The 13540-nt window shown below is 50.5% G+C and overlaps 4 protein-coding genes across 4 annotated transcripts; all 4 read left to right on the top strand.

The window, feature by feature from the left end:
- Window positions 1–274: 274 nt before the first annotated feature.
- On the top strand, window positions 275–1759 carry N7443_005887 (FAD-binding oxidoreductase; the record flags this gene model as incomplete). The annotated part of the gene is made up of 1 exon (XM_056885943.1): window positions 275–1759. One exon carries the CDS (start codon window positions 275–277, stop codon window positions 1757–1759), a length of 1485 nt encoding a protein of 494 aa, XP_056741391.1.
- A 397-nt stretch (window positions 1760–2156) lies between these two features.
- N7443_005886 (uncharacterized protein) lies at window positions 2157–3437 on the top strand (the record flags this gene model as incomplete). The annotated part of the gene is made up of 3 exons (XM_056885942.1): window positions 2157–2684; window positions 2735–2929; window positions 2985–3437. Coding segments are annotated over 3 exons (1176 nt in total), but the record flags the coding sequence as incomplete, so codon positions are not given.
- A 2334-nt stretch (window positions 3438–5771) lies between these two features.
- Window positions 5772–10608, top strand: N7443_005885 (uncharacterized protein; the record flags this gene model as incomplete). Its single annotated transcript, XM_056885941.1, has 3 exons — window positions 5772–6107; window positions 6169–8748; window positions 8806–10608. The coding sequence occupies 3 exons, from the start codon at window positions 5772–5774 to the stop codon at window positions 10606–10608; spliced, it is 4719 nt and encodes a 1572-aa protein (XP_056741389.1).
- Window positions 10609–11297: 689 nt separating this feature from the next.
- On the top strand, window positions 11298–13406 carry N7443_005884 (aspartate--tRNA ligase MSD1; the record flags this gene model as incomplete). The annotated part of the gene is made up of 2 exons (XM_056885940.1): window positions 11298–11493; window positions 11572–13406. 2 exons carry the CDS (start codon window positions 11298–11300, stop codon window positions 13404–13406), a joined length of 2031 nt encoding a protein of 676 aa, XP_056741388.1.
- Between the last annotated feature and the right edge of the window lie 134 nt (window positions 13407–13540).

The raw sequence follows: 13540 nt of genomic DNA, 5'->3' as shown, positions 1-13540 counted from the left end.
GCATCATGCATCACCGGGCTTTTTTCTGACCATCTCATTCACTTAAAGTCGCTTCGTGGTTCTTGAAAGTTGGTGCCTGCATTCCATACATTTCGCGGAACATTCCAGGAAGGGGCTTAAACGAGGGTGCAGCTTCCTCAGCTTCAATCTTTACTTTTGACATTCACTCACTTCTTGGGATGTATCTTCTATCTCCTTCTTCTCCTTCTTCTCACCTTTCTCTCCCTCCCTCTCCTATGTTCCTCTCGTACAACACTCAGTCCACGACTTCGCGATGGGAAATGCTCAAAGCATCGCCGGCCACGACTGCCTCCTGGCAGCCGTTGGACATAACCCGTCGATGGTGACCTTCCAAACTGACGCCTTCTTTACATTCCGTATCCCTCTTTACAATCTGAACACCCCCGTGATTCCAGCAGCCATCACGTACCCCAGTACGACCGAACAAGTCGCGAGCATTGTCAGCTGCGCGGTCGACAATGGGTACAAGGTTCAGGCACGCAGCGGAGGACACAGCTATGCTAACTACGGTGCGTCTCTTGAGTCCACCCAGGGTTCACATAGCCTTGCTAATCTCTCCTTCTTGACAGGTCTCGGAGGCATAGACGGCGCAGTGGTCGTCGACTTGAAACACTTCCAGCAATTCTCCGTCGATCCTGACACTCTGGTCGCTACTATCGGAGCAGGTACACTCCTTGGAGATCTTCAGACTCGTCTCGACCATGCAGGTGGGAGAGCAGTGGCTCATGGAACTTGTCCTCAGGTTGGCACTGGTGGACACTTTACAATTGGCGGTCTAGGCCCGCTGTCTCGCGAGTGGGGCATGGCCTTGGACCATATTGTCGAGGCTGAGGTGGTCTTGGCCAACTCGACTATCATCCGAGCCTCGGAAACTCACAACCAGGACGTCTTCTTTGCCATTAAAGGTGCTGCAGCTGGCTTTGCCATTGTCACTGAATTTAAGCTGCACACGCACGAAGCACCCCGCGAGGCTGTCCAATACTCATTTGTTTGGAACGTGGGCAACACATCCGAAAAAGCGGAACTGTTCAAGGATTGGCAACGGCTGATATCCAGCAAGGACCTTTCCCGGAAATTCGCGTCCGAGCTTATAGTTTCTGTCGCAGGCGTCGTCATCTCGGGCACTTACTTTGGCACCAAGGAAGAGTGGGACGCTTTCAAAATCGAGAAGCATTTCCCACTCAGCAACTCAGCAAATATTGTGACCCTGACTGATTGGATGGGCATGCTTGGCAGCGGCGCTGAATCTCTTATGGAGTCAGTTGTCGGCGGAATCCCGGTTCCGTTCTATGCCAAGTCCATGTCTTTCACTCCAGAGAACCTCATCCCAGATAGCGGAGTCGATGCAATGTTCAAATACATTGATACAACTAACAAAGACACAACGGTCTGGTTTATCATCTTTAACGTGGAAGGTGGTGCAACTAACGACATTCCAATCAACGCTACTGCTTACGCCCATCGCGAAGCCATCATGTGGATGCAGTCCTATGCGGTCAACCTTCTTGGGCCCATCTCTACTACAACCAAGAAGTTCCTCAACGGCCTGAATGCAGTTGCTGCATCATACCACCCCGGCGCTGACTTTGGAGCTTATCCGGGATATGTCGATCCCCAGCTGATTGATCCACAGAGCTCCTATTGGGGACCAAATCTGCCGAGGCTTCAGACCATCAAGGCCGACATTGATCCTCACAACGTATTTCATAATCCCCAGAGCGTGCAAGCACTTTCTTGAATGCCGTTGAGTTCGACGGCAGGGCCGTCTCGGTCTATCAATATGAGGACTGGTTTTATGCGACATGACGATAATGACATGCATCAACAATGACATAGCAGTTCTTCTGAATTTAATCCATCATCCAATACAATAATATCAAAAACGGTTCAACCATTTAACATGTCCTCTAAAATCGTAATCTCCGCTGGAGGCCCTGGGCCACCTCAATGAGTGTTCAGTAGTATGACTAATCCAATGCAACCAACCTCAAACTAAGATACGACATTTTTCTATCGAACTTCATGATGTGTGGTCATGTCCGCTGACGGGAATTATAAACATAGGGAGTTTCTGAAATGTCAGATTTCTGGTCATCTACTAGACGCTCGACCATGGTCGCGCTTTGTTCCGAACAATGAAACGATACAGGAGCTACGAGAGACAGCAGCTGGACGAGAGCCCAAATTCTGAAGCTAAGAAAGATCTTCCACTCCTCGTCAGCCTTGAAAGACCCGTATCTCCACCATCAAGACGGGCTGCACCAGTCGCAGCGCCATCGCCGAAGGAGACTGCTTCGGGCCTGCCGCAAGACACATCACTCAGCCTTGCCGCCATCGAAGCAGGCGAAGTGAAGGTCACTGACCACCTGGGTATCATCTCCGAAAAATTCAAAGGATGCATCCGCCATTTAATTCCCCAGTCACCCCATCGTCTTACAATGGACGAATGGACAGACCTTTATCGCCGCAATGCACACCCGCGAGGCCGCCACTTCGTCATTCACCAACATGATCACCCCGTCGCTGGTCCACACTATGACCTCCGATTACAATTCTCAGAAACCAGCTCTGTCAGTTGGTCCATAATGTATGGAATGCCCGGGCACCCGAACAGCGAGAGATTGAATCGAAATGCGACTGAGACTCGCGTTCATTGTTTATGGGTATGTCCATTGACCTGTTTTTACCATTGTGGATACTGATTTTCACCCAGAACCATATTCTTGAGACTGCATCAGCCAAAACGGGGTCAATTATTATTTGGGATACTGGGGAGTATGAGATTCTTCCGTGGAAGAGGGAGGAATCTTTGCCCCAAACTGATGATTCGCGATCCGAATCTGATGTCGATGTTACGGAGGGAGAACAGTGTGCGGATAGCATGAAGCTGCACGAGGCATTTAAGAGGGTCAGTAATTCGAGTTTCTACCTACTTCATTTCTCCACCTACTCACACGCCACAGCGCAAGATCCGTGTCCGTCTTCATGGTGCACGACTACCAGAGGGATATACCATCATCCTTCGACTAGACAAGAAGACGGATTACGCGCGGCCGATACGTAAAGGCCCAAAACGCCGCAGACGCGACCCGAAAGCGACCCAGTTAAATCGAGCACCATCCACCTCGAATTCGGACTCGGACTCCCATCTATCTCCTGGTCAAACCGCACCTCGAGGATCTCCAACGCCCCACGACACCACGCACTCCGACAATGACGTCGACACCACTATACAAAAGAACAACGCTTACCCCGGCTCACACAACACCATCGGCTCCATACACCAGCGTCGCTGGTATCTCAGCATGGACCGCGAGGCCTCAGGATTCAATTCCATTGGAAGACACAAAAACCGGGGAAAAAGAAATGGGCCCGAAGACAAGACAACAGGGGATCTTCCGGCTTTGAGCCCTTCTACGTGCGTGGGCCTGATATCGAGCGCAGTGTCGTGACTGGGCGTCTTGGTAGTGATGTTCTCTCTGATGAGAAGGTGCAGGGCTTTCAACGTAGGAATTTGTGGAGACCTGTTCTTAATTAGATGGGCTCGGGCGAGGATTCTTCTTTGACTGTTTAGTTGCATAAACCCGGTCCGGCTCCACTCTCTCCGGCGCGACGGCGATCTTATTCTTGGGTGGATTTATATTATATTGGTAGATATAGATTACCATAGAGTTTGATCAGGTGTGCGAGTCAGAGAGGTATTATTATAGAGGATAGCAGAGTAGGTGACTAAGTGCTATGTATGGGATGGAAAAGATCTTAGTCGAGCTGAGCTTATTTAGGTGAGATTTTTGACGGTATTTAGATGAAATTTTGGATAATATTCACGTAGCAAAACGGGCGAGAGCCGAGTGTAATTAATATAAAAGAATAGCAAAGCCCGATACAGAAGCCTTGAACAAGAACACAAAGCCACCGAGTCGCAGAAGGTGCTTAGCGAGGTTGTAGAGCGATTATCGTGGCTGTTAGGGCCTCGTGGGATTGTTAAGAGAGGTCTCCGTTGGCGACATTCATGCAGAGTAGAGTCCTGTTTAATGCAAATGGTGACACGGATTTTCTGAGATGCCTCAAAGTAATTCCCCCAAGAAGTTGTCCATTTGTAGTGCATGTCACTGTCAAGCACGGGTAGTTACAGTGGCGCTTGACATCGCCTTCCATGCCGTGATCATTGAGATGCTTTTTCAAACCCTAATCACTTGATACCGTAAAATACGTTGTTTTGTACGAACACACGAAATTACATGCTCGGTAGCAATGAGTCTAGACTTATGCCTAGAATCCCTCTCCCGGGGAAATACTGTGTATAACGTGAGCTGGGTAATAATACAGTACACGACATCTTACAATCCTAGCGTTATAGAGGATTGTCATGCCATCTAAGATTGACTGCAAGCTAACGCGACGAACTATATTCAATGACTTGAGATATCCAAACGATCTGCGTCTTGTAAAATAGACTCTCCGGAGCAGCAGTATAGCTCACTTAGTCATAAATGCTACGAAAATATGTGAAGGTCATTGTCCGGCTTTGCATGATAAGCTGAAGATTTGGAGACCCCATTGTCAATTAGTTGGGAGCAGAGCACGTTCAACTCGTTCTACTATATATCATTTTATTACACCCGCCCTTAAGAAGCCACGGAGTACTATGACGTCAGCACTAACTTACTCCGGAGTGGGTGTACAGTAAATGATATGGTAAATTACGCAGGTACTTGTTCCGCATATTACATTTCAACTGCGGAACATATCCTTGATGTATTTTTTAACCTTATTAGGTTAATTGTGATCCCAGCATGGAAGGCAAATTTGGGCGCTACTGTACCTTTGCTTGTTGACCAGGGACCAGCTGGCATTGGGATACTAGAACATTGGATTATCCGTGGGGCTGGGCCTTGGAACCTTACATTCACAGGTCATGTAGGGATTGTTTTGCACGAAACCCACTCTCAGCGACAGGAAGGGGGCTTAGAGATAAGCCTTGGGTTGATGTGGAAATTACGTTGGCTCCGGGACGGCGTTCGCGTCGGAATATCCATGTGTATACTTTTTAGAATTAAGCATATTTGGGGTACGGGCGCCTACTCTAGGACAGCTAATCCCTCCAAACACTCCATGGGAGCCTTAAGAATGTATATGCAGGCAAGGATACTGTACCCCGACCAGGATATAAAGTGGAGCAACCCCCCAGATTGAAGACAGATATGAAGCTCGGAGTGAGGAGGAGTCCCGTACCTCGCAGACCCACCTCCGACGTACGCCGCTCCACCCCGACGCCTCAGCTCAGAGCTCGAGCTCACAAAGTGGCCACGGGTATGTTAGCGGCTACTCGTACGATTACCTATCTAGGAGCCCGCTCCGTCGACAAGACGCACTCGGTACCGTGACTCATCCGGTCCGCCAATGACGACAGCGCTCGTGGGCTTCACCGTTCTTTGGATCGTCCCGCGACTGCAATCTTCGACTCACGGACCGCCGGGTGGCTAGACCACCGCGGGTTAAGATAAATCTTCGAGGGAGTAAGCATTATCATCATGGGTTCGAGCTAAAAGAGAAGAATACGACGACGCTAAGACAGTCATCTTGACTCACAGGATGAAAAAAACGAGGCGAATTCCCCGCTTGGATGTCACCTTGGTTTCCAGACCCGCTGGGGACTAGTGCAGTTCCTGAACTAAAATCGCGATAAGAGGCTTATGCTGCAATCCACTTCTTTCTTTTCTCTTCTCTCATCCTTTATGCTATGAGCAATGTCTGTCGTTCAGCTGGCCTCGTTAGCTACAGGCTCGGTCGCCCTGTTCCTGGCGGCCGGCGACAGTATTCCTGCAATCAAAAGTATTGTCGGTCGGATCTCGCGCAAATCACCCTCCGTGAACGAGCCGGAGTTGGCAAAGACCGTTTACAGAGATGAAGATGGCGAGGCTACCGAGGAATCCCTTCGAGCTTTCTCGGACAAGTGGCAGCGAGTTGCTCTGGCAGCTTTCTCTGCCAGTGGCCTGTCCGTGACTGTCGCGCTGGCTGTATTGGCGACATTGAACTACAGCGCAGGAGACCTCATCTTGAACTGGTTCCAGTTCGGCATTTGGGTAAGTAGAGGCGTATGTCTGGATTTAAGTAGAATATCATTAACTTGAATTTATTGAAAAGGTGTTGCTTTCTATTCAAGCCGTCGCATTTTTCACTGAACCACGGCCAACAAAAAGGTTCACCCTCGGCCAATACTCATTCGGTGGCAGTATGATTGCTATTGCTATTACAGGAGAACAAATTCGTCAGGCTTGGGCCGGCCAGAATCGCCTTCTCCATGATCAGGTCTGGGTTGGTCTTGTTGCCACACAATTCTCCAGCGCCCTTCTCCGTGCATTATTCAGTATTCTTCTGCCTCGTCGGCCGCATGTCTTCCTAAATGGAAGGCCGGTTGATCAGGAATACACAGTCTCGGCATTAGGTCGATACACCTTCTTCTGGGCCATTAGCATTCTCAACTATGCCGTGCAGAACCGCAAATTGGCACTCACAGACCTTCCAGTTCTTCGATCTGCGAGGCGTGCTGATGAACTTCGGGCAACGTTCGAGAAAGCCCTTGGTTCACGAAAACTTTGGAAGGGCCTTATCTTTGCCCATTGGCGGTCTCTCCTACTCCAGCTTGTACTTACAACCATTATCGGCGTCTTGAGTTTCGGTCCACAGATGGCGTTGTTTAACATCCTGAGAGTTCTGGAAGCCCGCGGAAGTGAGACTTGGCAACCATGGGAAGCATGGTTTTGGGTCCTTGCTCTAGGAGCCTTGATGCTGATACATTCCACCGTTGAAGCCTGGCTGTTCTGGGCTGTATGTTCCAAGCTGGGTGTACCTATTTACGCAGAGCTCTCTGCTGTTGTTTTCGCAAAGTCTATGCGCCGCAAAGATGCCAAGCACACGAAAAAAACGAAGAAGCAAGATGACGCGAAAGCTTCCGCAAAAGCTTTGTTGGACCAGACGGACGAGGAGGAGGATGACGAAGAATCTGTCAAAAAGAGCCGACAGAGTATTATCAACCTTGCTGCCGTGGATGCGCGACGTATCTCCGACTTTACATCTTACGCATATCTTATCCCATCCGCGAGTTTGAAAGTTATCCTTGGCTCTGCCTTTTTGGTCCAAATTCTTGGATGGCAAAGTGCTCTCGCTGGACTTTCCGTTTCTGTTCTCGTGACTCCCCTGAATATATACGCAGCAAAGAGATATACAGGTGCCCAAGACAAACTTATGAAGCTCAGAGATGCAAAGATGGCCATTGTCACAGAGGTACTCCAAGGCATCCGCCAAATCAAGTTCTCCGCCTTGGAGCAGCAATGGCAAGACAAAATCGGAAAGGCACGAGATACTGAGCTATCCGCTTTGTGGATTTCGTTCCTCTACGATGTTGTACTCATGGCAATCTGGATCCTCGGACCACTTGGTCTTTCTGCAGTGTCACTAACAGTCTACGCTTTAATGCATGGCGGCTTGTCAGCATCCGTCGCCTTCACAGCAATGTCGGTTTTCGGTGCCCTGGAAATGTCGCTTGCCATTCTACCTGAGATCATCTCAAATGGCCTGGAGGCAAAGGTCAGCGCGGACCGAATCGACGCCTACATGGCATCTGCGGAGAAGATCGTCAACACTGTTCTATCCGATAACATTGAATTCGATAACGCGACAGTCGCATGGCCTGCAGAACACGAGCCAGGCACGGAGGAAGGAGATGAAGATCGATTTGCTCTGCGCAACATGAATCTCAAGATCCCCCAGAAGAAATTGAGCGTCATTTCCGGTCGGACTGGCTCTGGAAAGAGTCTGCTCCTCGCATCTATCCTCGGTGAATGTGACGTTCTGGAGGGCACCCTCAAAGTGCCCGTCCCGCCAGCCATCAAGGACCGTTTCGACCACCTCGCGACAGACGCCAACTGGATCATCGATTCTGCTTTCGCGTACGTTGCGCAAATCCCCTGGATTGAAAACGCGACCATTAAAGACAACATTCTTTTCGGTTTACCTTATAACGAGACGCGCTATAAGAAGGTTCTGTCTGCATGTGCACTAACAAAAGATCTGGAAATGATGCCGGATGGCGAAATGACAGATATTGGTGCGAATGGTGTAAACCTGAGTGGTGGCCAGAGATGGCGAGTTTCATTCGCTCGAGCATTGTATTCTCGTGCCGGTGTCCTCATCATGGACGATATCTTCAGTGCTCTGGATGCCCACACTGGCCGTTATATCTACGAAAATGCGTTGACTGGTGAGCTTGGACAGGGACGAACCCGAGTGCTCGTCACGCATCACGTCGCTCTCTGCCTCCCCAAGACGGACTACTCCGTCTTGTTAGAGAACGGATACGTTAAATACGCAGGCACTATTGATGAACTTCGAAAGGAGAACCACCTGGAGGATATTCTGCGAGAAGACAACGCCGCTGAACAAGAGGATCACAGCGCCGAAAATACCAGTGATCTTTTGAATACCGAGGAGACTAATCTTCAAAAGGTCATTTCGAACACAGCAACCCGACGGCAGAGCACAGTCCAAGACAACACAGCGCCTAAACCTGTAGCTCCCAAGAAGTTTGTCGAGGATGAGAAACGTGAAGTGGGATCTATTTCGATCTCCGTGTACAAGTCCTATCTGTCCATGGGAGGAGGTGTACCTATCTGGATTCTGACAGTTCTGATCTATCTATCCTATTCAGCCCTGATGGTTGGCCGAGTAGGTTTATCATCATCTATGTTTCTTATTTTCATACTCTAATACATTTTCGAATAGGCCTGGTGGGTGAATATCTGGACAAGCGCGTCATCCAGCACCCGAGCGCACCCGGAGCAGCTTCAAGCCCTGTTCACACAGACAGTGATGCAATCTCACGCCGAGCCGCAAGACGAAAACCTCAAAATGTACCTTGGTATCTACATCGGGATCTCTGTTCTTGCCTGCATCATTGGAACTGCGCGATTTTACTTCATCCTTTCGGCAAGTGTGCGCGCCTCCAGGAATCTCTTCAATCGCTTGACATACGCCGTTCTCCGCGCTCCACTGCGATGGCTGGATACCGTTCCCCTTGGCCGAATCCTAAATCGATTCACGGCAGACTTCCACATGATCGACTCGCGTATCGGATATGAGCTTGGATTTCTCGTTTCTCAATGTCTTGACGTTTGTGGCATCATGTTGGCCGGCATTCTGGTCTCACCAGTGGTCATCATCTTTGCGACAATACTACTTGTCATCTGTCTCAAACTGTCTTTGAAATACCTAGCTGGAGCACGTGAAATCAAACGCCTGGAGAGTACAGCCAAAAGCCCTATTTTTGAGCAGTTCGGCTCTAGCTTGACTGGTTTGATTACCATCCGAGCATTTACCAAGAGCGAGGCATTTATCGATATCATATACGGCAAGATCAACGCCCATGCCCAGGCTTGGTGGACTATGTGGTTGTTCAATCGCTGGTTGGGAATTCGTATGAACCTTGTCGGTGCAATCTTTTCAACACTGACAGCATCCCTTGTCGTCTTCTTACCTGGCATCTCAGCCTCACTTGCAGGATTCGCCCTCAGCTTTGCCCTGCAGTGTAACAGTGCTATTGCATTTGCGCTGCGCCAATACGCGAACATCGAACTCAATATGAATGCCACCGAACGTGTCATTGAATACTCCAAGATCGAGCTCGAGAACCAAGGCGGCGCCGATGCACCTGCTGCTTGGCCCACCGAGGGTCGGCTGGAAGTCAGCGACCTCGTCGTAGGTTACGCACCCGATCTTCCCCCGGTCCTGAAGGGCCTCAGTTTCATCGTGGAGCAGAACCAGAGAGTTGGCGTGGTAGGAAGAACTGGCGCGGGCAAGTCTTCTTTGACCCTTGCGCTCTTCCGTTTTCTAGAAGCACGCGAAGGCCAGATCTTGATTGACGGCCTAGATGTGTCCAAGATCAAGTTGCACGACCTGCGTAGTCGGCTGGCGATTATTCCACAAGATCCCGTCCTCTTTTCGGGCACTGTGCGAACAAATCTGGATCCGTTCGAGGAGTACAATGATAGGGAGCTCAATGATGCGCTGGCACGCGTGCATTTGATTGCCACGGAGGATGACGAGGCAACTCTCACTTCACAAACCGCAACACCCCGACAGGGTAACGGCACAGAGACGCCCGACACGGCCACGATGCAGCAAGCCAATTCGAACGTTTTCTCGTCACTATCAGCTCCCATCTCGGAGGGTGGTCTCAACCTCTCTCAGGGTCAACGACAGCTGCTTTGCCTGGCCCGTGCCATTGTCGCCCGGCCGAAGATTATGGTTCTGGATGAGGCGACGTCTGCTGTAGACATGGAGACCGACGCTCTGATCCAGAAGTCTATTCGCGCCGAATTTGGCCGCAATGCCACCACGCTACTCGTTATTGCTCACCGTCTCAGCACCATTGCTGATTTCGATCGCATCTTGGTAATGGATGCCGGCAAAGCGGTTGAGTTCGGAGAACCAAAGGATCTGATGCGTATCAAGGATGGTGTGTTCAAGAGTCTGGTCGATAACAGCGGCGAGAAGGCCGTGCTGGAGAAGATGATTTCCGGCGAGTGAAAAGTGACCGTAACTAATTTCTTTTTTTCCATTTTGTTATTTTAAGATTACTCGGGTTGTATAGATTGCACAGATCGTGAATGGTATGAAAATTTTCATTGATATGAAAACTACCTGACTAGCCTAATGCCAATGGGCAAATCTGAATGGCGAAGAGAAGAGGTCCATGAAATCAAGAAGGTCGTAGATCAACAATGCCGAAGACACGCAACCAATCCAAGACCCAGCTCCTCATCACATTATTAAACCACGGCTAAGCCAGTGGTAACACCTTCAAGTCTCATAAAAAGGATCAGAGATGCCGTAAAGCGTCCGTGTTGTAAACAAGGTTGGTGTGCCGAACGCCGTTATCACCCTCCCTCCGTCTCGAGTCGAGCAGCCCTTGGGCTTCCCGAAGAAAGAGAGCCACTCGTCTCAGAGGGGAGAGATAGATATCATATGGTACACGCTAGGCTTTCATCATCTGGGATATAGTCAGTAATTGATATTGAAGGCAGAAATCCCATTCTCGGAGAGTTGGAGTACTCACAAGTAAAAACTTGGAAGGATGAAAAAGAACAGAAAAAATGCGGTTGACCGCGCGCTACTTAAACACCCGCACTAGGCTGCTTTTGGCGGGCGGTGGAGCTGCTTTCTGCCACGTTTTATGAGATCGCGGCATCGGATGATCTTTGATTATACATGCCATTATGTTGGCTGCAGGTGTGCGGGTGCCGTTGAGGCTTCGCTCGAGCTATTCTCTTTCATATAATCTGCGTCGTCAGTCATCAACGCCATGGTCGCGGCATAGTCTTGTCTCGCGGAGCTTCCATCGCTCGACTTGTCTCCGCGAGCAACATGCTCCGGCTGAGCTTCCGAGCTTCTTGGAAGCTTACAAACAGGCTGGTATGGTTCTAGCTTATCGCGCTTAAATCTTAAGGTTCAATTCCGGGGCCTCGTTCACTAACATGGCTCTTCACGCAGTGGAATTCCCTCCGGCTACCCATGACTTCCAGACCTTTCTCGGCCAGGCCGAGCCCAACATGCAGGTCGTCCTGCACGGCTACATAGGCCAGCGGGCCGACCTCTCCAAAAAGCTATCCTTTGTCCGCCTGACGGACCCGACGATGAAATACAGCATACAAGTGGTTGCCTTCGGCAAAAATGACGCTACCGAGAAGCTCAAGTCTCTTAATGCTCATAGTCCCGTCGCCGTGCGCGGTAAGGTTCAAAAGAAGAAAGGCAAGAACACTGACGCAGGAGACAAGCCCGCGGAAGAAAAATGGGAGCTTGCACTGGAGGACGTTCACCCATTGAATGACTTCCCCAAGGATATAATCATGACGCCTGAGACCGTCTTTGCGCCGGAGCATCGATACCTCCAGCTACGCTCGGATGCAGAACTACGCGATGCTTTGCAATTTCGAGCCGAGGTTCGCAATGAATGCAAGAAGGAGTTGGAGAACTGCCAACCCCCATTTGTCGAGATTGAGACGCCACTATTGTTCAAGTCAACGCCTGAAGGCGCGCGCGAATTCTTGGTACCGACCCGCCGGGCGGGACTTGCTTATGCCTTGCCCCAAAGCCCGCAGCAGTACAAGCAGATTCTGATGGCGAGTGGTATTCCGAGATACTTCCAGTTTGCTCGTTGCTTCCGTGATGAGGATCTTCGAGCGGATCGGCAGCCGGAATTTACCCAGTTGGATCTGGAAATGTCCTTTGCCACCGGCGAGGATGTGATGCGTACTATTGAAGGTGTTGTCCGACGGCTTTGGGCAAATTTGATGCAGGATCCGGCTCCTGAAGGACCATTCCGTAGAAGGTCATACCAGGAAGTTATGGCCAAGTATGGTTCCGACAAGCCTGATACCAGATACGGCATGGAGCTTATGCGTCTCGACCACCTGCTTCCCGCCGATCTTGTTATGAAAATTTCGCCGCTGGAAAATCCTATCGTCGAGGCTTTCAAGCTTGAGAGCCAAGACAATGACCCTGCCGCAACACTCAAATTTATTGGCCAATTCTTGGACTCTCCGGCGGGCGCTCCCTTTAATAACAACCCAGATGGAGGGCCAGGTGTCTTTGTCTACAATGGCAAGCAACCACTCTGCGGTCTCCAGCCCTTCGGCTTCGAAGCCGCCGAACAGATCGAAGAACTTCTCGAGCCCGATCACGGCGACTTGATCATCATCCAAGCCCGCCCTCGCGCCCCCTTCGCCGGCGGCGCAACACCAGTTGGTGACCTCCGCCGTGCCCTTCACGGCCATGCAGTTTCAGCTGGATTCTCGCCCTCCCCGACAGGCTTCGACTTCATGTGGGTTGTTGACTTTCCGCTCTTCTCTCCCTCCTCCGACTCCGAACCAGGCCAAGGCGGTGCTGCTGGCTTCTCATCTACACACCATCCCTTCACAGCTCCCAAGACTGCTGCCGACGTGGACATGCTCCTAGCAGACCCTACAAAGGTTGTTGCAGACCATTACGATCTCGTCGTAAACGGCGTCGAGCTTGGCGGCGGTAGTCGCCGTATTCATGATGCCGCTGTGCAGGAGTTCATTCTCCGTGATATCCTCCAGATGAAGCCCGAGCGCCTGGTTGACTTCGAGCACCTCCTTGATGCTCTCCGTGCTGGGTGTCCGCCGCATGCTGGCTTGGCATTGGGCTTCGATCGCCTCGTTGCTGTTCTGCTGGGTAAGGAATCCGTGCGTGATGTTATCGCTTTCCCGAAGACTGGCAAGGGTGGCGATGATGCTATGGTTCGTGCGCCAAGTCCTATGACTGAGGAGGCGCTGGAGACATATCATCTGCGACTTCGGAAGTAGGCTTTGACGGATCCCATTTAGTCTCCACCTTGTATCATATGTACTATAGATCTAGATACCCGGTCATACTCTCCAATCGATGTATATTGATTATGTGTGTCATTCGGCCTTGTACGCCATTTCTCGACCGATGG

Source organism: Penicillium atrosanguineum (genome assembly GCF_028827265.1).
Source record: "Penicillium atrosanguineum strain IBT 20685 chromosome Unknown utg000004l_segment0_segment0, whole genome shotgun sequence".
NCBI lineage: Eukaryota > Fungi > Ascomycota > Eurotiomycetes > Eurotiales > Aspergillaceae > Penicillium > Penicillium atrosanguineum.
This window is presented reverse-complemented; position numbering and strand designations above follow the sequence as displayed.